This window comes from Anarrhichthys ocellatus, unplaced genomic scaffold (genome assembly GCF_004355925.1).
Source record: "Anarrhichthys ocellatus isolate YVR2014 unplaced genomic scaffold, GSC_Weel_1.0 scaffold67, whole genome shotgun sequence".
NCBI classification, from domain to species: domain Eukaryota; kingdom Metazoa; phylum Chordata; class Actinopteri; order Perciformes; family Anarhichadidae; genus Anarrhichthys; species Anarrhichthys ocellatus.
Genome location: NW_022280097.1, coordinates 275,864 through 302,604, shown reverse-complemented (window position 1 = coordinate 302,604; position 26,741 = coordinate 275,864). Strand labels below are relative to the sequence as shown.

The 26,741-nt window shown below is 41.9% G+C and overlaps 5 protein-coding genes across 5 annotated transcripts; 3 read left to right on the top strand and 2 right to left on the bottom strand.

The window, feature by feature from the left end:
- The first annotated feature begins 342 nt into the window (after positions 1-342).
- Positions 343-7,162, top strand: uck2a (uridine-cytidine kinase 2a). Its single transcript, XM_031872930.1, has 7 exons — positions 343-486; positions 1,734-1,893; positions 2,131-2,227; positions 2,925-3,067; positions 3,328-3,425; positions 3,529-3,577; positions 4,838-7,162. Exons 1-7 carry the CDS (start codon positions 382-384, stop codon positions 4,972-4,974), a joined length of 789 nt encoding a protein of 262 aa, XP_031728790.1. The 5' UTR covers positions 343-381; the 3' UTR covers positions 4,975-7,162.
- Positions 7,163-7,405: 243 nt separating this feature from the next.
- Positions 7,406-9,636, bottom strand: aatf (apoptosis antagonizing transcription factor). Its single transcript, XM_031872928.1, has one exon. It carries the CDS (start codon positions 9,583-9,585, stop codon positions 7,942-7,944), a length of 1,644 nt encoding a protein of 547 aa, XP_031728788.1. The 5' UTR covers positions 9,586-9,636; the 3' UTR covers positions 7,406-7,941.
- Positions 9,637-9,929: 293 nt separating this feature from the next.
- On the top strand, positions 9,930-11,840 carry magoh (mago homolog, exon junction complex subunit). The gene is made up of 5 exons (XM_031872933.1): positions 9,930-10,124; positions 10,467-10,525; positions 10,951-11,061; positions 11,457-11,539; positions 11,626-11,840. The coding sequence occupies exons 1-5, from the start codon at positions 10,034-10,036 to the stop codon at positions 11,723-11,725; spliced, it is 444 nt and encodes a 147-aa protein (XP_031728793.1). The 5' UTR covers positions 9,930-10,033; the 3' UTR covers positions 11,726-11,840.
- A 1,081-nt stretch (positions 11,841-12,921) lies between these two features.
- Positions 12,922-16,622, bottom strand: cpt2 (carnitine palmitoyltransferase 2). Its single transcript, XM_031872927.1, has 5 exons — positions 16,076-16,622; positions 15,714-15,794; positions 15,497-15,603; positions 14,107-15,411; positions 12,922-13,945 (listed from the first exon to the last, which is right to left on the bottom strand). Exons 1-5 carry the CDS (start codon positions 16,264-16,266, stop codon positions 13,617-13,619), a joined length of 2,013 nt encoding a protein of 670 aa, XP_031728787.1. The 5' UTR covers positions 16,267-16,622; the 3' UTR covers positions 12,922-13,616.
- Positions 16,623-19,205: 2,583 nt separating this feature from the next.
- On the top strand, positions 19,206-25,003 carry scp2b (sterol carrier protein 2b). Its single transcript, XM_031872879.1, has 5 exons — positions 19,206-19,384; positions 20,049-20,139; positions 20,699-20,828; positions 21,077-21,156; positions 24,309-25,003. The coding sequence occupies exons 1-5, from the start codon at positions 19,362-19,364 to the stop codon at positions 24,402-24,404; spliced, it is 420 nt and encodes a 139-aa protein (XP_031728739.1). The 5' UTR covers positions 19,206-19,361; the 3' UTR covers positions 24,405-25,003.
- The last annotated feature ends 1,738 nt before the right edge of the window (positions 25,004-26,741 follow it).

Here is a 26,741-nt window from a genome sequence, read left to right as displayed (position 1 = left end):
TATATATATGTCTATTTATATATTTATATATTATGTATGTGTCTGTGTATTACCGTATATTGCATCGGCAGATGGGCAGGTGCACCCAAAAAATGTACTGAAATAAATGCTTTTCTCTCAAATGTGTAAATAGAAACATGTAGCTGTAATGACAGTGAGAGAATGGAAAGCTGATTTTTTTAAATATAATTTACCCAATTTTGATTTCAACATCTCGTCAACGTAAGCATCATCACAATATGATCACCGTCATCTTGTCCTTGCATGCCCATTAACGCCAGCCGTCATCATAAACCATCATTAAATGGGAGGAGCACGCGAGGAGCTCAGGCACCCCCGTGTGTGTGTTTTTCGAGGGCCGCATCGTGCTGCAGATGAAGCATGGCAGGAGACAGCGAAACAAAGCAAGGTGACCAAGCCGAAAATGAGAGCATTAATCCGCAGCCTTTCCTCATCGGTGTGGCTGGAGGGACAGCCAGCGGCAAGGTGGGTGGCCGATAATAAACGCGCTTTAATGCTGTTTCTTGGTATTTGTTGTATTATTCTGTGTCAACCGGCATAAATGGATTCGTTTAAAAAAAAAAAACAATTGAAGATGACACGTTTTTTTTTCTACTGGAAAATAATCGAAGCTTATTTCTAATGTTTTAGTTGGAATTAGACTGCTTGTATTCCCTGATAAGTAATGAGTGTATAGGCTAGACGACAGCATATTTTATGTCAAAATAAGATACATTGTCAAAATAGGCATTTTCTTAGATCAATAAAGAAGCATAGTGTGATATGGGGAAATCAGACTCAGCGAATATGTTTCTCTAAGGGGACATAAAGGGTTGCAAGGATCAGAGTAAATGGATTTCAATTAATTAGCGTTAGCTGCACAGGGTATGGCTATCAGCACCTGAAAATGGAGAATAAAAATAAAACGTATTTACAGACTTTGAAAGTAGAAGTTGAAAATAACCAAGCAGCTGTGTTAAGATGTGATGCTGCCTGTATGCCATATATTGTTTTCTTCATGATCTGCATTGTTGTTTCTGGTGGGTCTGCTGGAACCTGATGTAACCTCTGTCTCGCTTCACCTCATTTCTCAGGTTGCCTCATTGACATAACAATTGTGTCTTCAATGTCATGAGACTAAATATCTGCGTTATCATTCTGTATTCAATATTGATATTGAGTTTCAAAGGTGTTTCAAAGGTTGCCAATAAGTATTGTTCCCTCTTTTGAAGATCCAAAATGGACGCATTAGTTTTATATTTGGTTACACCGTTGCTTTACAGAGTCTTTCATCAGGACATCACATGCCAAGGCAAAATCAACGTCTTTATTTCTTCTTCTCAATGTGGGCGACAAATGTGGTTCTCCAAATGTCAAGCGAATCAAGTAGTCCTGTGTGTGGGACATTTTGGACAAGGCAGCTAAATTCGTTTATTATTTAAGTAGCCTGTTCCTCGATGTTAGTCATGTTGGCTGATTTTATAGGAGACTATATCAACCAAACTTGGTTCAGTAGTTGTTTGTGGGTGTGACTTCCTGGTACTAAGCCCCGTTTTTTTTTTTTTTCCCCAGAAGAGTAACTGCTCACAGAGCCACCTGCTCTCCCACGCACGTTATCTGAAAGTAAACTGCAGTCTTGTTTTAGAGCTGTCTGTGACTGTATCTGTCTGCCAATCCAAGTTTGCGGCCAGCGTTTTGCCATGCCACCTGTTTTGTTCTCCTTGTGTGACTAGTCGTCGGTGTGCAGCAAGATCATGGAGCTGCTGGGCCAGAACGAGATCGACCACCACCAGCGGCAGGTGGCCATCCTCAGCCAAGACAGCTTCTACAGGGTCCTCACCCCAGAACAGAAGGCCAAGGCACTCAAGTGCCAGTTCAACTTCGACCACCCAGGTGTGTGTTGGTATTAATCACCTCGTCGCATGCCTCAGTTGTGTTCATGTATCATCTGGCAGCAGGGTAGTCAATGATAGACGCCTGCTGGCCTGAAACAGCTTGTCACCTGCTGGGAAATGTCTGCCTTGTTCATTCAGAGGCGATTCCAGCTGATAATTCAGGACATTAAATCAGGATATTGCATCCGGCTGCAGAAATAGTTTTAACTGCTTTGTTCTCTTTCCCTCTGTATAGATGCCTTTGACAACGACCTCATAATCGCAACTTTGTGGGACATCAAGAAGGGAAAAACCGTACACATCCCCGTTTATGACTTTGTTTCCCATTCCAGGTAAACGAGTCTTATCAATCAGGCGAAATACAGACACAACATACTTTCATTTATTCGTTTCAGCCCAGGCACTATTAAAGAGGACTCCAATGCACCAGAATCTGGCAGTAACATTAACTTAAAAAGTGCTAAATGCGAAATTCAGAGCATGTCTATGGCCTCTATGTGGCTCTCAACATGGCAACGGCTGAGTCGGCAGTTAACAGAGCTGACAGAGCTAACAGTGTTTACACGAGGGGGAACCGTAAGGTGGGTGCTATGCTTCCACGACGGCACCGTCATACAAAGCAAATTTTTGCTGTCGTATAAATGCTCTGAATATCGTATTGAGAGAACCTTCTTAAAATAGACAGAATGTCCACTGTGGTGGATTAACTATGCCACCTTTTTTTTGTAAATTGGTCTTCATAGTGAAATGAATGGAGACCAATGGCTGCCTAGAAGGAAGCAAAACATTTGAAAATCTGAAACACCACAATATGATCTCATCATTGCTGCAAAGTATATTTAAATTGTGTATATAGCACTGGAACACTGAATAATTAAACACTGGAAGATTGTTAATGTAGCTTTGAAGCGAGACTTGTAGCTTCTAAAGAAAAAATGACACATTTTTTACAACAAACCATAGCTCGGTTCAATGCACTCTTGGATTGAGCAACACTTGTATTTTTATGTTATGTCTTTTGTATGGCAGGAAAGAAGAGACGGTGACAGTGTACCCTGCTGATGTGGTGCTGTTTGAGGGCATCCTGATGTTCTATTCTCAGGAGATCCGAGACCTTTTCCAAATGAAGCTGTTCGTAGACACAGACACAGATACATGTCTATCTCGAAGAGGTGAGACATCCAATCACGACAGTTCCCTCCGGTTTCTAAACGCTAGAGGCAAGACGCTAAGTTAAAGATGATTGGTCATTTTGGGAAATACGGCAGGTGTATAGCTCAGCTTGGCCCAAAGATTGGAGGCAGGGGGAAACGGCTAGACTGGCTCTAAAGGCAATAAAATCCTAAACACAAATCATCTACAGTAACTCTGCAAAAGAAGATGTCAAACTACTGGTTAAAGATAACTCTTCCCTGGTCTTATCTACCCTCAGTGCTGCGTGATATAAATGAACGTGGACGGGACTTGGAAAGCGTTCTAGCACAGTACATCACTTTTGTAAAGCCTGCGTTTGAGGAGTTCTGTCTGCCAGTAAGTGCTATTCTACATGTACTGTAACACTACTCCACTCATTTGCATGATTGTGCCCCTGAGCCTTGACTCACGGTCGAACCTTTTTGTCCTTTTTATTCAGACAAAGAAATATGCCGATGTGATCATACCGAGAGGAGTTGACAATCTCGGTGAGTATTTGTGCTTTCGGAGCTCACAGACTATCGTGTAAAAATTGAAGCCACGTGTTCGAAACACTAGTCTTAACAGTGTTATCATCAAGGACACAGCTGTGTCTGTTGTTGGCCTCTGAGCTGAGAATTGTGTTCTCAAAACTAAGGAAGCCGAAGCATCTGCTGCTGGGAGAACCAAACCGCCTTGTCTGTTGATTTGAGAACGGAACTTTGAAACTGAAATCCAAAAGAAACTGCAGACGAAATCAAAACTGTATAGTCTAAATATCTTGAAGCAGGATACCTACCCTGACTCAGCCCCAGTTTATGCCTCTTATGTATTATCATTACATTGAGGTCACAGAGCTAAGCATCCAGTTATACCGTGCAATCTTTGAACTGAAGACTGAGTCTACAGCCATGCTAGCAGTAAGGGCAGTACTTATGCTGCATTCACATGGAATCATCATTTTAACGGACGAGAGCAGGACGCTGAAGTTTGGTGAGGTCAGCAGAGAATACCAGCAGAAGTAACTGTAGACTGCACTGCCTTCCAAAGACAACATTTTTAATTTATCGCCATCCTCCGCGACGGAATTTACAACCGGATGCTACGTAGCTTGCTCAGAGGAGAAAGTTTTTAAAGTTTGGAATATAATATTAATGTAAAAGCTGCATTTTATAGCTACATGCAGTACTAGAATAGTTGCATGAAATAATGGACACAGAATGGTTTTATTTCATATATTTTTTTCCATCACCATAGCCACATTTTGTCATGCATGCTTCGTTTTTCCCATGCTGTCCAGAAGGTGTTGTCAGTCTAAGGTCTACACAGGCAGCAAGCTCCAAGTGAAGTGAAGTCAACGTAGAAGTGCCTTAAACCTGCATTCTCTCTAATGGCCATCAGGGGGCGACTTTTCTGGTGGCAAAAAGAAGTCTGGTTGTATAGAATTCTATGAGAAAATGACCCTACTTCTCACTTGATTTATTACCTTAGTAAACATTGTCAACATGAGTTTATGGTTGCAAATCTTCTCCAATACAGCATAATGTGTTCATTAAGTAAATAATGTTTCCACTGCGAGTAAAATGGATGATAAAACAGGGTATGTGATACCTTGTGATTGACAGGTTGCTACCACGGCATCAACTGAGGCTGATAGGGATGTCATCAGTTTTGCAAAGATCGATGTGTAGCTTTGTGACTTAAATGTAATGGTCAATCATAAGATGCACACAACACTGACCACGCAATCTCTTTGTCTCTTGATACAGTTGCCATAAATCTTATAGTTCAGCACATCCAGGATATTCTGAACGGCGGTTTGACCAAACGGCTGAACGGGTGGCTAAATGTTAATGGAACGACGAAGAAGCAGCCAAACATGGAGTCCAGCAGTCGGCCCCACTGAGTACAGCGCTCCCCGAAGAGAGGAAGGAGGGCTCAATGAGCCGTATGTGTGCTACATTGTGGCTAACAAGGCAGGACTAATTTCCAGGGACACAAAAGGCCTCTTTTTGATATGATTCTGTTTGGACTGACGAAACGAATCAAAGGCAAAATATCCCTTTTGTGGAGATTAAATCTGTATTCAGTTATATATTTCTCTTCAGTTTGTGTACTGTATGATAAAAGGGATGGGGAGAGATACAAAGGGGCTACCTTACAATTTAATTTAATATTGCTGCTTGCCTTTACCACAGCACTGACGAAGCAGAAGCCGTCACGGTGTCTAAATAAGATTTCAGAACACCGGACAGCCTTTAACCATACAATGAATGCCGTCAAGCGACATGCTGCTCAAAGGCAAGGCCTTACCCTGTCTCCCTACTGTTAGAAGGTGCACTGTGTGACCTGACTAATTCCCTTTATCAATGCAACTTGTCATCTGTTTTTTCTTTTCAAGCTCTGTATAAATCCTAATTTGACTTGTACAAATAGATTTTGAAAACGATGTACTTAATGGTTTGAGATTTCAGATGTTTGTCTCGTCGCTTTGTCTCGTCTACATCTAACAAACTGAATTAGTTATTAGTCAATTTAAACAACCGATTCCCACCTCAAACCATCTGATGTATGAAATCACCAAAGATCAATTTCTGTACTGTCCTTGTGGACGAATTGATTTTTATTTCAATGTGATACTGACGTTATCATAACTCATTTAATAAGATGTTATGAAATTTCAACAGGGTATTATTTTTCTTTTGAGTCCCATAAACTTGAATACTCAGATGCGTTTGTATGCAAGTTTAATTTGAAAGACGCACTGAAAATGGTGTTTCTTGATGCACAGAGTTGTTTAAATGTCAATATGTACAAGATGCCCAATGTAAATGTGCACTGTAGGTGTTTAATGGGATTTTTGTCCTGCGTACATTCTCTCATGATAAAGTTCTCAGGTACTCCTTGTTTGCTTGAGTTGACACGTGTCATTTGCATTTAAAAATATAAATGTATTTTCAGACAATGGACTGTTTTCCTCTTATCTACATATTAAAACGTAAATACCACAAGCTTGGTGACATATTGTAGATGCCAAGACAAGGTTAAACAATTAAAATACTTTTAAGTTCCTAATAAGAGTGAGGTGGTCACAATGTGGCTGTTGCTAACTTAGAGGCCACTGAAGTCATTCTTCCTTTGTGTGAATTTGGGTGTTCGTGCATTATTCCAAGGTGGTCAGCCTCGCTGCTAAGCTTGCAGCCGGTTAGCTTCTTTTGTTTTATGTATTGTTAGCTGAAATAATTCATAATACTGGAGCTGGTTTTGATGTAATTGCAAGTGGTGGTGCATTTGCGGCCGTGTTGTTGACATGACTGTAGTCTGAGATAGTGTCGGTAATTCCCGGCTTCTCTGACTCAAGTCGGAGGCTGACATTGACATTTAAGTGAAGTGATGTGAGCGTGGCAAATGACAAGTCGAAATGTCTACTATGAAAAAGGCCTATGCAGTATTTTTATTCTAATATATTTAAATTCGACTACTTGTTGGCCAACATAAATGCACAAGAATGTGTAATTGTTTGTCCACGAGTTTTATTCCTGACAGTGTGTCGAAACAACATTTGCGACCTTCATGTTGAGAATAAAAAAAACAATTGCAGAAAATGCAATTCAACTTTTGATTAAATACTAAAATCCAAATATTGAGGAAAGTTTTTGAGGCCTCATTTTTGGTGTCTGGTCAACATATTCAGCTATGAACCTGTAATGCATGCAAGGCCACAGATATACAGCGATGACCCATATCCATACTTAGTCTAAGCAGGGTTTCAGTTTGGAGTGTGTTCACACAGGAAAAGTGAGAAAATTATAATCATACATAAAAAATAAAAACTCAGGGTGCATTCCAATACCCATACTGCCATATTATTTAGTATACCAGCAAAATATTTAGTATGTCCCAATATGTAGTGTGTAAATGTCTTCTGATCCACAATCCTCTGCGCAGCGGAAGAAATGTCACATCAACTGAGTCCCAAAGACAGATGACAGCCTGATAGCTTATTGAAATGTAACGCTACAGACCGCAAGGCATACAGCAAGAGGGTCAAATTTCAAGGTGCAATGTTCTGACAAAGTAGTGTGTCCCAAATTTGTTTGTATACTGCATGTATGCCACAGTACACACTTTGTAAGGGTAGCTGCAGTTTGTACTAAGAGAAAAAAAGAATGTGATTTGGTACGCATTCTTGATTTTTTTTTTTTATGTGCTGTAGATGGACATTATTCTCCCACAATGCAATGCACACATGGAAAAGGAGCTGCTGACAACTGGAATTTGTTTCATTTATTGTGAAACATCTCACAAAACACAAAATAACTTTCAGTGGAAAATAATTCCGGTGTTTGTCTGAACTTTATTGCCAGTGACATCCTGAAATAGCAGTTTTACGACGGAAGTATTCTATCATTCTCTGTTAGTATAGTATAGTATAGTATAGTATAGTTTGTATTCATTTTTTGTATACTAACTGGAAAAACAGTATACTACGAAGACAAATATACAGTTTGTATGTTGTATGGAATTGAGTCACAATATACTTAAAAAAAAAAAAAGGTATAATTTGTACACATTTTACTTGAATCAAATGGGACTTGGTGACAGAAGAAAAATTGATACATTCACTTTTTTCCTTGAAATCCACTTAACGCACTGTCGTTTCCACCAAAACAAAATGCATAGATACTGAAAATGCCACTCGGCATAAAAGGTATTTATGAGGAACTGTATGTGCCATACAAGTCCATATTCTGACTAAGAGCAGGCCCGCACAGACTGCTGCTCGGCATCATTTGAGGTTTGTGAAGAAAGGCACTGTTTTGTTTACATCGTGGCACTCCGGTATGTGCTCCTCATGAGTACCTCCTACACGTCACTCCCTAACTGTGGACTTCTGACCAAAGAGGCCGCGATACACTTCGCTGCGTGCCTCGTCACTCACTGAGCTGTGGTCAATAGGAGCCATAAAATTGACCAGCTTGCTGTGGATGTGGAATCGGGTTTTACGCCCCTTGCTGGCTTTGGTATCCACCTTCTTCTTGATCTTGCTGCGCAACTTCTGGATGGCCAGCCACTGCCTGCCCATGGCAACCTGGTCATTGGGGTCCGCAGCACTCGTCCTGCGCTCAATCAGCTCTCTTAGCAGCTGGTGGTAGAAATCGTCGTCGTCAAATATATTCTCGTCCAGATCAGTTAGATGCGTGTTTGCTTTCAGCTGCTGTTCCAGCTCTTCTCCCTCTATGCAGACGGTTTCAGAAGTGAGAGCAGCGGCCTCTTTTTTCCCCAGGACCCTGTATTCCGAGCGTCGGGTCTGGGTGCGCCGCACCAGCCTCTCATTGTCCATCAGCACCTGCTCCACCTGCGTCAATATGTTTCGGTCGAACGCACCGAAACCCTTGCTGCTTTTGCCCATGATCAGTCTGGTTTTGTCATGCCACTTTTGCAACGTGGCGTTATTGTAAGGCTGGAAAGCGGCAAAACGTTTGGCCATAAAGTCTGGATATTCAGCCATCTCCAGTTTTCGTTTCAGCGCTCCACCCTCTGGCACGGACGCCTCTTCATCCTCCATCTCATCACTGTTTATCTCCTCACCTTCACCCTGAGCTTCCGTCTTCCCCAGCGCGATAGTTCTCGTGTCTGCATTCTGGTACAGCAGCGGATCGTGCAGCTCCAGCAGGGATCTCTGGAGAGCTTTCAAAGCTTTGTGGGTGTTCTTCAGCTCCCCCGCAAGTTCGGCTCCACCCCTCCTCTTGAACTCCGGGAAGGTCTGCGTCTGTGGAAGCTGGTTGGCGGTCACCAGAGCTTTCTGGATCTTGATTCGACCCTCGAGCAGTTGGTCCCACAGGGCCAGCTGGTCCTTCACAGCCTTCCCTTTCTCAACCTCCATGTCTACTTTCTCTTGAGAAAATGTGCGGACAGTTCCCTCATCCACGGCGTCTTCGTCATCATCGCTGCTTTCACTCTCCTCCTCGCCATTTTCATCATCATCATCTTCTTCACTCACACCAAGGTCATCCATGTCCTCTGACAGTTTGTGGAAGTCCACTCCCTGAGGAAGGGTCATGTCTGCACCCTTTGTCTTTGAGGCCAGTTTAACATTAATGCCCACCAACTCCTCGTCATCTTCGAAATCGTTTTCTTCATCATCTTCATCATCATCATTAGCTCCCTCATCTCCCACAGAATCCACTTCTTCTAGCTCTTCTATGCTGCCCTCCTCCTGCTCCTCCTCCTCATCATCATCATCATCATCATCATCATCATCAGATGCCTCAATGTCCATCAGCAGCTGATCACGAGAGACCGTCTTCCCCACATACCGTCTGTCCGTTTCTGAGAGTAGGGATGTGTTGTGCTTCCGCAGGGCACTGAGGCCGACCCCATCTTCATCCTCGTCCTCATTGAATCTTTCCACCACTTTGGCTTTGGTCGCCTCGTCGCCGTCATCCTCTGGATCAGCAAATTTAGGCAAAGGATTCAACAAATCCTCAAGCTCAAGAGAAAAGGAGCCTGCCATGGATTAGAATGAACGACAACCACCACACGTGTAGGAGCCGTGTCTTTGCGAGTGAAGTGATGACGTCAGTAATATGCGACGACCGATAAACACCGGGTGAGATAATCCCTGAGCAAAGTCTTTTTCATGCAGAACCTCTCCTTAGAGAGGAAAGTTTGGGCCCACAAGTTATCTAACTAAATATATACAACAGATATGATTGGATATTTTGCCATTTTGAAGAAGGGGTTGAGCAGGGAAAGTGTGTATGAATTAATTTCAGGGATAGTAACCTAAGTACGTCCATAGAATAGTAAGAACCTCCTGAGAGACAAGATACGGGGCATGAGAGCCCTAACAACCCGTGACCATCTACGCATGCGTACATTGGTGGCGACGCACAAGGCTTCTTCCTATCTGAGTTTTGTTCGCGGGCTCGACTAAAGAGAGTACTTTCTGGAGAGTCAAGATGTCAACAAGTGACTTCTATTTGAGATATTATGTCGGGCACAAAGGAAAGTTTGGACATGAGTTTCTGGAATTTGAGTTCAGACCCGACGGTAAGTACAGTTTGGCTGGTAACGTTAATGCAAATGAGTTAGCTAAGACTAAGCTAACGTCGCTAGCAATCCGGTAATGGCTAGGCCGCAGCGTACTCGAGACGAGTTGCGAGCCCAATATCGTCTCTTTTGTTTCACCTTTATTGTAACTTGAATGCAAATAGTTAATGTCTAGACTTAATTAATAAAAGCAAGACATATTTATTATAAATGCAGTGATAATTTGTGAAATGCCTCATACCATATGAGCGCCATGTGGCCTGTAGGGATGTTAACAAACTGAGTTTTGTTAAGTTTTGCATTGTTTCAAATATTTACTGTAAATTGAACGTTTTCTTGCAGGTAAACTGAGGTACGCAAACAACAGCAACTACAAGAATGACGTCATGATCAGGAAAGAGGTAAGTTAGTGTTTACAAACAAGTTAGTGTAAACCCAATCATTTGTAGTCCATGCTGTTTGGGTTTCTTTCATTGTCGTCCATGGACACAGTATAATGGCACCGTCGACATACGAACCATATATTTGACTAAATTGTGAGATGTCAGGTTCTTTTATCCAACATTGCATGTAACTAGGGGGGGGGGTGTTGTGGTCATTCATTAAGGGGCTTGATAGTGATGGTCAACCGAGCAGAAAGATTCATTGTTTCTCAGTCGAAACACAGTGTGTAGCATACAATTCAGACCTTAATATTAAGATAATTAGTATATCTCAGATGTATATGTCCTATATTCTCCCGTCATATCTGTTATAAATGTACGACCCAGCTCCGTGCATTTACAAAGTTTAACCATGTTCGTCTTTGCTCTGTGTACCAACCCAGGCATACGTACACAAAAGTGTGATGGAGGAGCTGAAGAGGATCATCGACGACAGTGAGATCACCAAGGAAGATGATGCTCTGTGGCCGCCTCCCGACAGAGTTGGCAGACAGGTTTGTGACCCAATCATCAATCATCAGTGACCAGATTATGTTTACCCATCATCCCCCCCCAGTTCTGTATATTGGTGTAGTTTTTCACACTGTTGGCGTTGCACTGCATTCTGGGAGCTGTCAGATTTTCCGACCTCAATGGAAATGTTTTTTTGTCTTTGCCTGATGTGTTTTAAATGGGTCACAATTTTGTATAGCACATGTAGAGGACGGCACCTTTCCATATTTGATCAACCAGTTGATTTTTTTTTTTTCATTGTTGATCACATGGACATGGAGTCTGACACGTCACAGATGTTGTCAACACTGGCGCTGTAGTAAATCAACTTGGATTTGACCAAAAACATAATTGAAGCCTTAAAATCACTCGTCTGTCTTTGTCCTAATTTTCACAGGAACTGGAGATCGTCATTGGGGACGAGCACATTTCATTCACAACTTCCAAAATTGGCTCTTTGATTGACGTCAACCAGTCAAAGTAAGTAATTTATCCAGTGGTGGTGAAAGTAGACACCGTATACTTCTTACTTACACTCATACTTTTAATATTGCACTGTGTTCCAGGGATCCTGAAGGTCTCCGCGTGTTCTACTACCTGGTGCAAGATCTGAAGTGTCTTGTATTCAGTCTCATCGGCCTCCACTTCAAGATCAAGCCTATCTAAATGTGGATTTTGCTCTTTTTAATTGATTTAGCTAATGTTTCTGTTGTATTACTGCATTTGTACATTTGCTTTGAGTGGAACTTTTTTATTTTAAATAAAGGGTGAGAGAAATGTACTACTTGTCTAAGCTACTCGTAATATTTCATTACAAGTGTCCTTTACTGGTATTAACACCATGGCTTAACTTTTATTTATATACTTTATAGTATATATTCTATATTTTTATTCTAGTGTGGAAAAAGGTGTGTATGTTTTGAGACCAGTTTTGTCAGAAATCCCTTTAAGGTGTAACCCAGTCAACATCTTAGTGGAAAATATTAGAAGATAATAAGTCTAGACATTATTTCCTGTTATATAAAATTACCAACAGGGAAGGTATATCTTTCAGTGTCCTTGTAATGACTTCAAGTTTAAAAAAAAAAAAAAATGATCCAGGGCTTTTTTTTCAGAAAAATACCCCAAATGTTGTCTGCAGAACCACTTTGAATATTTCACAAATGGCACAATTTGAATCTTTTAAATACATGTAGAAATGTCTTATACCCATAATTCCTTATTTGATAAGCTGCTGATGATATTTAGAGCATTCACTCAACATGGCCTGTAGTTGCTCCACAGCGGCCGCTCAGTTGTCTTTGAAGATCTCATTAAGAAAAAAACAATACAGCTAAGCCGTCGTCCCAGGAGTGCTCATAATGGATGGCTGCTTGTCCATCTTTGGTCAGAATGACTGAAGGACTTGTCAAACCACCGGTTGCAGCATGTTGTGGGAGATGTGGATGTGGTCCTTCATGCTCTCATCGTCAGGTGACGTCAGTAAGTCCTTGAGGGTAGAGGGTTTGAGGGTTTAGGGGGGACATTGGGATTGGGCCTAAGAGACTTGGGATGTACCCGTCGACTCATTTTCTCTCTCGCGTACTGAGTCCCACCCCACAAGAAATGCGAGCAGAGGAGGTGAGGAGACACGAGTCGAGGCAGCAGTCAGAGCGTCACTGTAAAGCGGAGTCAATTAAATATGGTGTGGTCTTAACAGTCTCTTGGTGAGGTACAGCTGTACTGTGCTACACTTAGCTACTCGTAAAGTGTCCTTTGCTGGTATCAACACACTGGCTTAACCTTTAATGAGAATTTTATAGTATATATATTCTTTTGTGTCAAAATGCATTTATCAACAAACATTTCTGAAATAATGGAGCTAATGTCATTACAATTTTATTTCAAAATACATTCAAACATCAATTAGAAGTTATTACAGTGACAATCAGCAACTGCTCTGCTGAATTCACATTTTGATAAGACAGAAGTTGACTTCATACTCTAATCTGTATTGCAGAGAAGTTCTACATCTGTGAAGCCATGCTGCAGACATATTACTAGCACTTTGAATGTTGTCACCTCTCACTGTATAATGTCACCCTAAAACAAAAACACAGCTAACAATTAAAATCAGACTAAAGTACACTACTGACTTAACAGATGAAGTCTTGCAAAGACAGTTGATTGAATCTGTTTAAGTGGAAAGTAAATTTTTCCAGTATTTTAGGTTAAATGTGTTTGTTTATTATACAATACATCTCATGGCTTATGCCTGCATTCAAAGGTTTACAATATAATTTGTTTTCTATTACATCAATTTTGATAAATTAACAAGATCCCTTGTTTTAATACCCATAGTAATATCCAAACCCCTTTAAAGAACAGGTTTAAATTGTCAACCATCAAATTAATGAAAATAGAAATACATATATAAGCACTGCAATTCTCCTTGTGTTTATTTTCTGGTGTATTAAATATTCATATTCATCTCACTTACTGCATTGTTGCCCAGAGAAGTTAATCAATCACCACTGTTCCATAAAATCAAACATTATTGATGACAACCACTTGTTTCTTAGCCGAGTGTCTTTCCCTCCAGGACAGTGAAAATGTCCTCTAAGGACTTGTGGACACACTGCAGGAATTCATGGACGTTGCGAGCCGGGTAGCTGGACACATTGCAGCCGATCCAGTCGTCATGGACGCCATAGCCAACGCCAAAGCCATCGGGCACCACCGGGGCAAAGCCACCAAGATTCACAGCTGGACTGGTGAGGGTGCTTGTGGAGAGGATGTTGTGGTTGATGGCGGCGTAAGCTGGGTCTGAGTAAAGGCTGTGCAGAGCCTCGTTCTTTGAATTAGCCAGGTATCGCAGGGCAAACAGGTGACGGTCAAAACCTTGTCCTAGTGGGAGAAATAAAATAAGTAGTTAGTACAGAAGATCAGAAGGTGTGTGTGTGTGTGGGTGGGTGTGTTTTGAGACTAGTTTTGTCTGAAATAGCTGAAACAGACCCCAAAAATATGTGTGCATGACCACTTTCACAAATTGTAAGTCTTATACGCACCCATAGCTGCTTCCTTGGTGAGCTGTCCATGATATTTGGAGCATTCTCTCAACATGGCCTGTAGTTGCTCCACACTGTGTTGTCCTGGCTGTAAAACAAAGGCGTGTGAACATCGTTTTGTGTGTATGGTGGCTGGCCGGATGGTTTCTGTGCGGCCATGCCTGAACGCTGCAGTGCTACAGGACTCATATGTGGCCACCGTCTGTCCGTACTGCCTCAGGAAAGCCATTTGAAAAGCCAGCTGGGCTACAGCATCTGGACTAATCTTGCTCTTCTTCAACTGTGCCTTGCCACCTTTCTTAAACTCCATGGCATCAATGGTGAGTGTCGATACGCTTGAGTCAAAGTTCTCCTTGGCTGTTTTGATGCCATTCTCCAGCTCGCTGTCCAGGTTGAACTGCAGTCTGCGCACAGCAGAGGCTGAATCTACAGCAGCAGCAGCGGAGCCCGGGTTTACCAGCGGCCGCTCCGTTGTGTCTTTGAAGATCTCATTTTGAACGCGAAGTACAGCTACACCGTCGCCCCAGGAGTGCTCAAAATTGATGGCTGCCTGTCCATCTTTGGTCAGAATGACTGTGAAGGACTTGTCAAACCACCGGTTGCAGCCGTCGCCGTGCAGCATGTTGTGGGAGATGTGGATGTGGTCCTTCATGCTCTCATCGTCCAGACTGAGACAGAAAAGGGCACTGTCAACAATCCTTAAATCCTCTGCGTTTCCAGCAGCTATCAGCTTGTCCCTCAGCCCGGCCCACACGTCCCTGTTCTCACTGGTAAGGACGCCGAGAGGAAAGGCAGCCGCTGGCGTTGGGTCGCACAAAATGTACTTCAAGTGGGACTGAATCTCTGCAGGCTTCACCAAATTCCCATCCCTGTCTACAATGTCAAACACATACATGTTGCCTTTCCTCATAACTAGGAGATGTCGCGCTTTCTCATCGGTGAAGAGCTCATCTCTCCCCCTCTTGGGGATCCGAGTTGAGTTGAAGAGGCGAAAGTACTGAGACATGTCCAGGGGGTAAGCATTCACCATGTACGCTCCATACCAGGACAGTGAAGACGGGACCCAGCGGATGAACCTTTTGAAGCCGTCTGTGTCACTCTTTGCCGGGTTGAGGTGGAAAACCTCTGGCTCCAGTAATCCGGCTCGCAGTGTTTTCATGAAGCGCACTGCTGAACACACCACGTTGGTCGCCCGCACAAGCTGCTCATTGTACTCCGTCTTGGGGTCAGGATTGAAGGACATGAAGGGGTTGAAGTTCAGCACCACAGAGTCACGAGCAGACAGATACATGTCAAACCATGGTCCTGAGAGAAAATAAATCAAACAGATTCATTAGCGATTGTTTGAGATGCTCAATATTAGGGTGGCAAGTAAGAATGACACACTCACCTGAGATGTAGCTTGTGTGTTTATTGTTTTTGTCCTGAGCTACCAGTTCCTCATGTAGCTGTTTCCCCACACCGTTCTGGAAATCCTGTGCAATTTTCTCTGTTGTTCTAAGGATAGAAGGTTTAGATTGTTGCCAGTAAGATTCAAGTAGTAAGTATTGACCAGTAAGTTTCAAATAACCTTTTTTAAAAGGTTGATTTTCCCTCTGAAAACTCACCTGAACTGGTCATCATCCAACAGAGGCCTCTGTGTAGCTAAGTACCTCCCGACAGTGTCCTCCAGCTTTGGTATGGGTAGTCTAAACAATTCAAAAAACGAGTGAACAAATGTAGCCTCTGAACAGTCCAGTAAATGTGACATGTCAGTAGATGTCATGCAAACGCCCCCTAGTGGTCACTGACCTAAAACCTCAAGTGTGCTCTTTCACCTACATTCATTATTAACTCGGAACACCTTGCTACCTCCACCTGTCATTTCCAAGGTAGTTTAGATTCAAACTAGACCAAAATCATGTTGGTTCAAAGCTAAATGTTGACGGTAGAGTAACGTGATAAATGCGTCAGACATTCGGTTCCTTACCTGGGTAAACTCTTCTGGTAATGCATCGATGGTACAACACTCTGGTTCAAATACTCGGTTGAAGACCCCTTTTTGCTGCTGTAGTGTCGCGTATTGATGCCCAGAGCAGCAGCTCTTAAATGAATTCCGGATTTCCTCAGAGAGGCAACACATTGCATTGGAAGCGGACTGGCCATGGTGCTAGCTAACATACTGAACACCCAACTAGTTATCAGGTTATTGACGACGTAAAGCACACCAGCTGAAGCTAACGGATACAAGTCAAACCTAAAGATACATCCGAGTCTCAGCAACTAGAACTGGCTAGTAAATATATAAACTCCACTCCCGACTTGTTACAAAAAGAGTTAAAATGATAGATTAGAGCAACAATCAACAACTACTAACTGAATTGACAACAGGAAGTTTAACTTTAAACACGTCACGTGACTTCTTCTTCTACGCCTACCTACCGGGCAGCGTGTCACCTTCCTCTATACAGTCTACACATGCGCAGTGTGACTGGAGCTTTGACGTTTGGAGGTTACAGCGAGAGCCGTATAATCACGCAGCTAGACACCAGGAAGTGCGTCTGCCTTTGAGGCTAATTTTACATTGTCGCCAAACAGTGGATTTATTTTCGGATCCGTCACGTGATAACATGGGGCTCAGAAATACTTTTTTACTTACATTGGGTCTGTAATTTCTTTTAGGTAAATCAACTTCCCAGTGCGAACACATGAATATCTTTATTTAAATAATTACGTACTAAAATATGCAAAATGCACTTATAGCCGATTCCAGAATTATTTTCCTACCTCTGACCAACGAGGCTCCATAATGCAGAAGATCCGGGTATTTCTATCAGAATGAATTGGACTCAACAGAAGAAGATCCAATAATTGAGGTTTACATAGTGGAGATGCTGTCAGTGTTGGTTCCACTCAGATGGGTGGAAACAAACAGACATGATGCTGATTTACTCAGACTTAGCCCTAGTAACTTTACAGTCTTAGCCTTTGAGATATACTGTATTTAGTGCTTTAGTGCCACAAGGATAACAATTCAGGGAGGTCAGGTAAAAATCCTGTGGGTTCCAGTGCATAGGGGTGAGGGTGGATGAGTTGGCAAACAGGGCTTTAAATACAAAAAAAGCAAATTAGTACAAGTTAGACAGAGGTCGAGTGTCTAAATTGGGGAGAAATCAACGATAGTGGCAAGACAGGTTGAATAGAGACTGGAAAGGGAGGGATCTACAGTATATCAAATTCAAAAGAGTGTTAACATTACCAGGGTAGAGAGAGGAAACTGTTGACAAGGTTAAGGTTGGGACATTATGCACTAAACTAAACACTGAAGATGATAGGGAAACACCAGACAGGTTTGTGGGAGGGATGCTGGGAAGGGGAGTCAGTTGTCAGCATGTAGTTCTGCAGGAATGCATGAAAGATTTTTTATAGGATATGATAGATAAGCAGGGACAGGGTGTTAGGGTGGTTGTCATGGACTGGGATTTTATAGCAAAGACTAGAGGGTAAAACGTGTGTGTGTGTGTGTGTGTTTTAATCTATTATCTGATCCACATTCTATATCTATACCTTCTATTTGTATCTGATTCAACTTAATATTCACCATCATTCAAAATGCAAGCCACAAAAACCCATTGTCATTTTGACCGTGAGCATAATTACCCCTCAGATGTGAAGTAATTTACAGAGGAAGGCTGAACTCAAAAAGTTGCATTATCATTACCATGCAGGTATTGATAATGATTATGCAACTTTTTGAGTTCAGGCAGTAACCAATAGTATGTTCAATGCAAACATACCGCATGTAAAATCAAACGTGCAGTATGACATTTAAAAAACACATTCACAGGTTAAAATCTTAACATTTTATGATGCATTGTGCTGAAAAAGTGTAAATGCTCATGGCTCACTTGCTGTGAACTATGCATTTCTACTATGTGGTCTTGTGGCCAGCAGAGTGCAGTGTTTTCCTGATGTATAAATTAATATCACTAAGCTGTGTAAAACCCCAGGTCCAGTTGCCTGGCTTCTTCATGTCGGGTGAGAGTGATCGAGTTGGGGGCAGAGCTGCCATTTGACTGGTGAGATTTTCTGATGTCTTCCTCCACTCATGCTGTGCACATTAAATGCAGTGTCAGAAATCAGGTCACATTTAAATTGGCTGTCTGATTGGATCATATCCAGCACATGTTGATATATATATATGCTTACCTCTTCACATTCTTCTCAGTCCGCATCATTTATAATGATTCCACAGAAGCTTGTGGGAACATTCTTGTAATAATTTACAGTTACAGGTTTTTCTATCGATTATTTGACTGTAATGCAAGATGTATGTGATAAGACATGCTTGGGACAGCAGCACTGCTTTTGCTAAATTCAAACCCAGGATAGCTGTCCAAACCTGATGTTACAGCACTCTCTCTGAGAGGCAGACAACACAATAGGCCTCCTCCCCCATTTCCACTTAAACCTTTTGGAACGCCATTAGCTATACTGTATAACTGTCAATAATATAGCTTATACACTAGAGTGCATAGGAATACCTTTGCTTAATTTTCACTAAATGCTTACTCAGATTCACCTATGTGGCTGTGAAATGAGCACAGCAATTAAATCAGTGTCTCTCCTGCCTCCAGGAACTATACAAGTGTCTGCAAGTGTTAGCTCCTTCAATACAATTGTTGAATGTATGCTTTATTTTTTCTACAAATGTATACTTCAGTTGTGTAATCCATCACAGTTAAATATCAATATCTGTCTGTTACTTTATGTGGTTGTGCAGTTTAAGTGCACATGGATATGGTCATGATTTGAACTGCATCAATCAACTTTTGGATGGATTAAACAACTCAAGCAGGTTTCAAGAGTGTGCTCATTGATTTTCAAAACATACAGAGATGAATGGACACCAATGGCGGCCTGCAATGTAGAAAACAATACAAGTAAAACATAAACAAGTAGTATGGTTTGCAGAATTGTTGGTTGTGTGTTATGTAGGCTATTAAATGTAGATTTTAGTGACTGGGCTAAAACATGTGCAACAACTTAGATAGTGTATGACATAATGTAGCAGAGCTGTTGAATGAAACGTGGGTGTGTTCACAGTTACTCTGGGCTATCTGACATCGACACGTCGAGTCTGAAGATCAGTGACAGAGAGAAGAAACAAGGAAGTTTAGTTAGCAAACAGCAGGCAAAGTACAAGCTAGCTGTTGACTACATCAGTGGGTCTGTTAAACCTGCGACACAATCTGTCACCCTAACGTTACAGCAACATGCTCGAAATAAAGACACCGAGGTAAGCATGCTCAACAATGAATGGTTTTATTGTGACAAGTCGAGTTGCGCGTATTTAAATAAGTGCATTGAGGTCATCCTCGTTGTTCCAATTAACGCTAAATGTCAAACAAACAGCTAACGTTAGCACTGGTTGTAGCACACACGCTCTTTGTGTCGCTTCACCTGCCGTTAAACTGATCGTACATGATTGAAGAGCTGTTTGTGGACGACCGTCGGTGTTCTGCTACTTGGTTGTGTAATGTTAGCTTATCCTCAGCTAGACGCCGGGGGCAGAAAGATGGTGACATCCTGGATTTAGCCGTTATGCTGTTCGGACACGCCGCCTGTGAACCGTCGAGGCTGCGGTCTTGATGCACCTTTTATCCAATTTTGTGAAAGTGATAATTGGCTGGGCTTGGTGTGTTTTGTTGAGTCTCGTCAGAGTGTGTGACTAGTGGGTGGTATTTACGTGTTATGATCTGACATTGACATGAATGAACACATAACGTTAAGGTTCCTGAGATCCAGTGGCAAGAGTGTATAAGAATATACAAAATAAGTATCAAAGTAAAGTTTGATCAATACTCGTTTTGTCCATGGCAGCCATACAACGTTACGTTTCTGTGCTTTCATCACTGTTGTGTTATTGCTTACCTGCTCAACCTCATGCCTTTGCCTTCTAGGATTAAAGCCATTCACACCAGTGCTAGTGACGGACTGGAGGGGTTCAAGGCGCATGCTGTGTTCCAGGAAATCAACAAGAAGCTCCAGGAGGTGATTACATGACCTACAATAGCAGTCAATGTTGTTACTTGACTTTATATTATTATCACTTGTTATGGCTATGTATTCTCTTATTAGACTTTCATTTCAGTGGTTCTTTAAAAAGGGTTAAGGTAATTTTGTTTTAATTAATTTGTTGTACATTTCCTGAAGCATTCATCAATCCTTCTCGACATAAACAGTGTTTCTAAGCCAAGTTGATTTTATTTATACAGCCCAATATCACAAATCACAAATTAGCCTCAAGGGGCTCTACAATCTGGTCCACCCTTTGTCCTTAGAACCTCGATTTCGATCAGAACAAAAAGCCTTTTTATAGGGAACAAATGGAACAAATGGAAGAAACTGAAACAATTTGAAATGTTTTTAATAGAAAATGTCTTTGAATTGGTATCGTGTCACATATGAACGGATGGTAAGAACAATATGTGGCCTGCTGAGCTAAGTGACTATGAGCTTGTAATATATAGGTAGTGAATACTTAGTTTACATGTAATACAGATGCTGTAGGGTTTACTGTGTGTGTAAACGTTCTGTGTACTTTGAACAGGAAGGGGAGCAGTTTGTGAAGAAGATCGGGGGAGTGTTTGCCTTCAAAGTAAAGGACGGCCCAAATGGACAGGAGGCCGTTTGGTATGTGGACGTGAAGAACGGCAAAGGCTGTGTTCACAATGACGCAGGTAAACATTATCTGGCCTTTCTTATGACTCATATGACAGTGGGGAAGTTATAGACGCATGTACTCATGTTAATATTCAAATATGGGTGGAGGTTCAAAGTTCAAGGTCTGCACTGGGTATTTTTCTGCTCAATCTGTGTGTCATTTATTAGATGTTTACATTCCTTAACAATAAGTCACTGAAATACATATCCCTACAATGCATGTTCCAATCTTTTGAACTGAACTATGTGTATCTCTACCCTGCAGCTAAGAAAGCAGATTGTACCATTTCCACGTCGGATACAGACTTGTTGGCCTTGATGACGGGGAAGATGAACCCACAGACTGTGAGTATTCAATGAGGTGGACTCCTGTACTTCTAGTGTTGATGGTGATTCGGTTTCAGAGACGGTGCAAGTTTGTCCTTTACCTTTTTCCTTCCCAATGTAAAGGGGGGGGGGGGGAGCATTTAGATTGTCCCCGTCTCACCCACAATGTGCGCTGATAGGTTCACATTATTTGTGTCTCTACGCGCGTAGCATCCCACTGCGGCCATCGTGTTTGAGCCGCGGTCAGCATGTGCATTAAAACAGCTGTGGAGACGACGACATCACAAGCTGTCAAACCTCTTTGAAACTTGCTGTCATTATTGACTTATATTACACTTTACTTTGCTGTTATAGTCTAATGAGAGATGAAGACAAAATTGGACTTCAAGGATTTTCCTTTTTACTGGAACAAAAATGTCTACAACATTTGTAATAATCACATAAAATGAATTACAGCGACAGCCCAAAGGAAATGAATTTGCTCATATGTTGGCCAGTAAACAAATGAATAGATAAATGCACTATAGCGCATGCAAACACATGAAATAAAAGACCTGGCCTTGTGGAGCCCGTCATTGCGTTTCAATGCCCGGGACAGCGCAGCACCTGAGGCGCCCTCCACACTCAACAAACAGGGCTATCAGTCTGAGAACAGCTTCTCTAGTAGTTGAGGTTGATGCACGATGAATAATGCAGGATTAATATTCCTTATTTCATATATTGTTTCACGTTCCATTTGGGGTTATGCATATATTAGAAAAAACAACAACAATGCATTGGAATACTAATTTGGAAGTTGATTTCTCTGCCGATGATCGAAGCTTCGAAGCATTCGGGTCAGCGTTAGAAGAAAGCTTCTTGATTTGTCTGACTCGGGACAGCTAAAGCCTCACATTAGCTGAAGAATGTATTTAAAACGCTGATGATTCACCCCCAAGTCTCATCTCATCTCAGTTGACTCGCTGCAGTCTTCTTTTGTCAATCAATGTCATTGTGCCCAGAGCAAGTTCTTTGTTTGAAAATCAGCTAACTACAGAACTGCAGAGATAAAGAGTGATGAACTCTCTAATAAGGAGAGATGCTTCATGACTTTACAACTGAACTATGACCAGGATGCACACTTTGTATTTTGCTGACTGTGTGGAAATGGATATCTTCACGTCACAGATGATGGACAAAGGCATGAAAACGTCGGTCGTAAGCCATCATTATGTACGGATTCATCAGTAAGAGGTGACATGCGCACAGAACAAAATAAGGAAACGGCGGAAAAACCCTGATTCATAAAACCATCTGTACCCTCATGTACCACATAGTTCTTCCTTTACAAATCACAGTCGGCGTGAGTTGTTGCTCTATCACTGCTACAGTTCAACCAAACGTATTTATTCAGACAGAGGAAGAAACTAAATAAAATGGGAAGAGATTTATTTTTTAAAGCAACAGAATAAGAACCCTCTGAAGTAGTTGCATGTTGGTGACGTTTACATTTGACGTGTTCTTGTTTCATGTTTGAGCAGTCATGTGACAAATCCAATCCCCACGCTTACTTCCCCGATGTTTATGAGTGTATGCTGTCATATATTATTTGCCATAATTAAGACAAAAGTTTGACAAAAATGTAGCAAAATTCATCGCAGCTGTGAGTGTGTGTTTGGATATCAATGGGCAAAAAACATTTCATTTAAAATACAATGTGGCTGAGGTCTAAATTATTCAACAGCAACTTTGCCCTTTTCAACCGGTGAGCTTGGGCGGTGGCGACATGGAGGGAGGCCGGACGCTCTTGTGACACAGAGCCGGTTGGAAAAAAAGGTTACCATTGTCGTCCTCCTCCTTAGATAACAACAGCTGGGGCGGAGCCTACAGTCCTCTTTTAGCTCCGTATCTCCTGAAGCCAAAAAATGTCCCCTTGTGGGATTAATATAGTACCTATCTAATCTAATCTAATCTAATCTAATCTAATCTAAACTCTAACCCTAACCCACTTTTTAGCGGTCCAATCAAATATGATTTAAATCTCTCTTGTAACTGTACATCGCTCATATTCCGTTTCACTGTACAGAAGCTAAAGACCATCTCACTTGTGTTTCCCCGGGACTTTAAGTGTGTATGAATCTGCAGCTGAACTAGTCTCCAGTAAATGCACTATTTACTCCTGTGACGTTGCTATAAAAATACCTGCAGAGCCCATGTGTCTTGGGAAACGAGTCTGCCTTTTAAGAAAATGAAACAACATATTTGCATTTAAAGGTTTTTGTCAGCAGCAGGAACAAATGGGCTTCGGCCTGAGAGCCACCAACAGGTGATGGAAGTTGGAAAACACTGAGAAAGACTGATGCGCGTTTGTTTTTGTCAATTCATGGGATTTGTTGCCGGTAAGAATAATATCAAAATGACGCTATCTATTCCTTCTAGATGAGTCTCAAATTACACAGTAGGGGTCAATATAATTTTGTGAGGAACATCAAATTTGATTTAGTCTTGCAATTGGTAATGCCAACATGTTCTCCATTTCTCTTTTTTGCAGAATTTGCAAATACAAATCTTTTCCGTGAGGAATCTCATCTCTAATTCATGCCTCTCTGTCTTGATTTCCATTGCTGCCTTTTCTCTGAATTGTTCTGTGCAAAAGCAGTAAGTCATCAGGCCCGCCAAGGTCATTCGTACTGGAAGAGTGACGTGATGACACGCCTCTCTGCCAGCACTCCACAGCGATCACATGTATCAGGAGTCCCTGTCGCTCCACTGTGCTCTTGGAATGAAGGAACAGCTTCGCACGCTCCAAGAACACCGTTTCTCTGCTGCTTCATCCCTCGTCATTTAGACATTCTGACCGGTTGACCTTTTTTTAAGACAAAAGCAAAATTGAAAAGTTTTCATTTTCCTTCTGAGAACCAAATATTCTAAGAATCTCTGCTCACTCAGAGTCAATTCGTCACCTCCTTTATTCCAGCCCACGGACATTATTCCCCTCTTACTCTGCCCACTCTGTGCCTGTGTGCCATGCAGTTTCCTGACATGTCATAAGCTGTTGTTGCTGCTGCCCCACTTTCCCTGGGTTGAGTTAATCTCTCACGGTAACTCTTAAAACTAGCAGCGTGTAGTCTGATACCGCCTGACTGACGTTTCTTTTCTTTTTTTTTTTTCCCACCATCTCTGACTCTCAGGCGTTTTTCCAGGGCAAGCTGAAGGTCACAGGGAACATGGGACTGGCCATGAAGCTTCAGAGCCTGCAGCTGCAGCCGGGCAAAGCCAAGCTGTAGATGAGACGTCGGGAGCGAGCCGTAACTACACCTCTGTAGAACTGAACAGAGTTAACCACGAAGAATTTAACAGCAACTCTGGTTTCAGCTCGATGTAGAAGGTCTGCGAGGCTTGTCGTCACAGGAATGAACCACTTTCCCTACCCGCGACCTCGCTGACCGACCAGGGGATTAGTCAGCAGCCCTGCCAATGTAACTGGAGAACATGTTAGATGGACTAACAATGAATCCTCTAATCACGTCCCTCTTATTATATCAGTACACTCGAGTAGAGAAAGATGCTCCCTACTTCTAGATACTAATTCAGTTTGTGTCCAGTTTTCAAATCTTTCTTTGGGTGTATTGTGTCTGGAAATGTTTTGAGTAGAGCAGATTGATTGTCATTTTCCACAATCATGGACACAACAGTCTAAGTGCCTCCTCGTCTCAGACTTTCAGTTTGCTCTAAGGTTTTTAAGCCAACAACATAGAAATGTTTTTCACTGTGTGGCTGCCCAGCGTTTCAACAGGGGGGGGGGGGGGGTTGTGATTTCCTGCTGTACTATCGTTGTAAGAATCTCTAAAAGATTTCTAAGAAATAAATTTGCCTGCAACTTCCATTGTGTGGTCTTGACTTGGGTCTGTTGTTCTCGAGCAGTTATTGAGTTTAGCACACACCCTTGACTTCATGTTTCTAATCATTTTGAACACATAAACACAACAGCCGGAGTAGTTCATCTGCGAAATGGCACACAAATCTTAGACTTAACAACATGCTGACCCTGATTTTTAAGATGAGGGCTTCACGACTGGGCCTGCGTTTGTTCTGCTCTTTGGAGGACCTTGCACTTTTCCAACACTGCTGCGACCTTGTTCCAGACTGCCACGCTGTAGTTTTTCCTTTTGTAAACGGGGGGAGCATGGCTGAGCGACAAATCTGTTAACTAGCTCTGACCCAGATTCCACTGCAGCTTTGCTTTGGCTCTGGCACTTTCACTCCGTAGTCGCGGCGGTGTTATTTCTTTGGTCACTAATGACTTCTTTTGTGCATGAGTGAAATTTCATCTATCTTAGATTTAAGTTTGATTAGGAATGTTGGCATCAAACCTTTATTTATAACAAGTAGAATAGATGAATTCTTTAGAGGCTGATTTTAAAAACGTGTGGTAAAAAAGGCTGAAAGAAATTGTCGAAATACAGATGTTTTTCTCCAACTTATTTTCCACAAGATGAGAACTTAAAGTCGCAGTCCACCAATTTTACTCATTGGGTTCACATAATGTGTTCTGTGGCTCTGGAGGAGTTTTGTCTAATCTTGACTTTGACTTTGAGACAAATCATAACAGAAAGCCTGTAGTGCCAAGCGGGAATTTTAACAGCGTGGGTGTTTATCGGGAAGAGAGGGCTTATCAAAAGATGCTATTGCAGTCAGTTGCATTTTGAGAAATATAGGACTCATTGTTTTTAGAAGCAGGCCATACAAGGGGGGCCTAAAAGTCCTACCAGCGTTTAATGTACTGTGATACTATGCATTATTTCTGTAAATCATCTTCCATCATGTCTCTGCTTGCTCTGTCACAAGCCTGTCTCCTACAAAAAAACATTACGTTTGCCGATTTAAACACTTTTTTTTTTAAACAGTTCGAAACACGTGGTCGTAAATTGAAACAAAAGAAAACAAATCTGCGACATAGTCATATAGGACATGAACAGCAGTCTCCTGGGTAAAAGCACTGTGTTTGTGATCAATCCAACAACCCGACCCCCTCCCTAAGCAGACTTCCACACACTCATTTGAAACATATCTGTTTTTCTGGTCAAAACACGCTTCCCTCGAAACTAGCATAGTTCACAATGCAGTTTCGCTGTATGGGAACGTCATTTCTAGGAGACCGGGCTGTCTGTTGTCACCATGACCCCAGCCTGATTAAAATGTTTGCTACTTTCTGAGAGTTATGTAACACAGCAGTGGCTCAGCTTGTATACACGTCATTGCTGTCCTGGGAACTGATTATCTGCAGCAAGATGTGCTGTGTTGTACGTTTGCTTGCAATATACTAACCAACAAATAGACTGCCTGCTGTAGATGCTGCATGGTGTAATAAATGTCACACTTGTGGGATTAGCAGAGTTGTTTTAACAGTGATGACTAAGAGGGCAGCAACTGAGGAGCTTTACACTTTTTGCATTACAAACACACTGGTGTGTTCGACTGGGTGGGACTCGAAACCTTGTTTCGTGGTCTGCTTTTACATGAGACAGGAAAGCTGCCCTTTTAAAGAGCGGGGCTCAGTGGAAAATAGTTTGTCCAAGTAAAAGATGAAAAGAATTGGTTCATACAAATGCAGACAGGACCAG

Excerpts from the sequence above, each read along its gene's own strand:
- uck2a (XM_031872930.1), top strand. The coding sequence starts at position 382 with ATGGCAGGAGACAGCGAAACAAAGCAAGGTGACCAAGCCGAAAATGAG. Across the intron at positions 2,228-2,924 it reads GACTTTGTTTCCCATTCCAG|GAAAGAAGAGACGGTGACAG; the intron begins GTAAACGAGTCT and ends TTTGTATGGCAG. Across the intron at positions 3,068-3,327 it reads TACATGTCTATCTCGAAGAG|TGCTGCGTGATATAAATGAA; the intron begins GTGAGACATCCA and ends ATCTACCCTCAG.
- aatf (XM_031872928.1), bottom strand. The coding sequence starts at position 9,585 with ATGGCAGGCTCCTTTTCTCTTGAGCTTGAGGATTTGTTGAATCCTTTG.
- magoh (XM_031872933.1), top strand. The coding sequence starts at position 10,034 with ATGTCAACAAGTGACTTCTATTTGAGATATTATGTCGGGCACAAAGGA. Across the intron at positions 10,526-10,950 it reads ACGTCATGATCAGGAAAGAG|GCATACGTACACAAAAGTGT; the intron begins GTAAGTTAGTGT and ends GTACCAACCCAG. Across the intron at positions 11,540-11,625 it reads ATTGACGTCAACCAGTCAAA|GGATCCTGAAGGTCTCCGCG; the intron begins GTAAGTAATTTA and ends ACTGTGTTCCAG.
- cpt2 (XM_031872927.1), bottom strand. The coding sequence starts at position 16,266 with ATGTTAGCTAGCACCATGGCCAGTCCGCTTCCAATGCAATGTGTTGCC. Across the intron at positions 15,795-16,075 it reads TACCAGAAGAGTTTACCCAG|ACTACCCATACCAAAGCTGG; the intron begins GTAAGGAACCGA and ends TGAATTGTTTAG. Across the intron at positions 15,412-15,496 it reads ACACACAAGCTACATCTCAG|GACCATGGTTTGACATGTAT; the intron begins GTGAGTGTGTCA and ends ATTTTCTCTCAG.
- scp2b (XM_031872879.1), top strand. The coding sequence starts at position 19,362 with ATGCTCGAAATAAAGACACCGAG. Across the intron at positions 19,385-20,048 it reads CTCGAAATAAAGACACCGAG|GATTAAAGCCATTCACACCA; the intron begins GTAAGCATGCTC and ends TTTGCCTTCTAG. Across the intron at positions 21,157-24,308 it reads GGAAGATGAACCCACAGACT|GCGTTTTTCCAGGGCAAGCT; the intron begins GTGAGTATTCAA and ends TCTGACTCTCAG.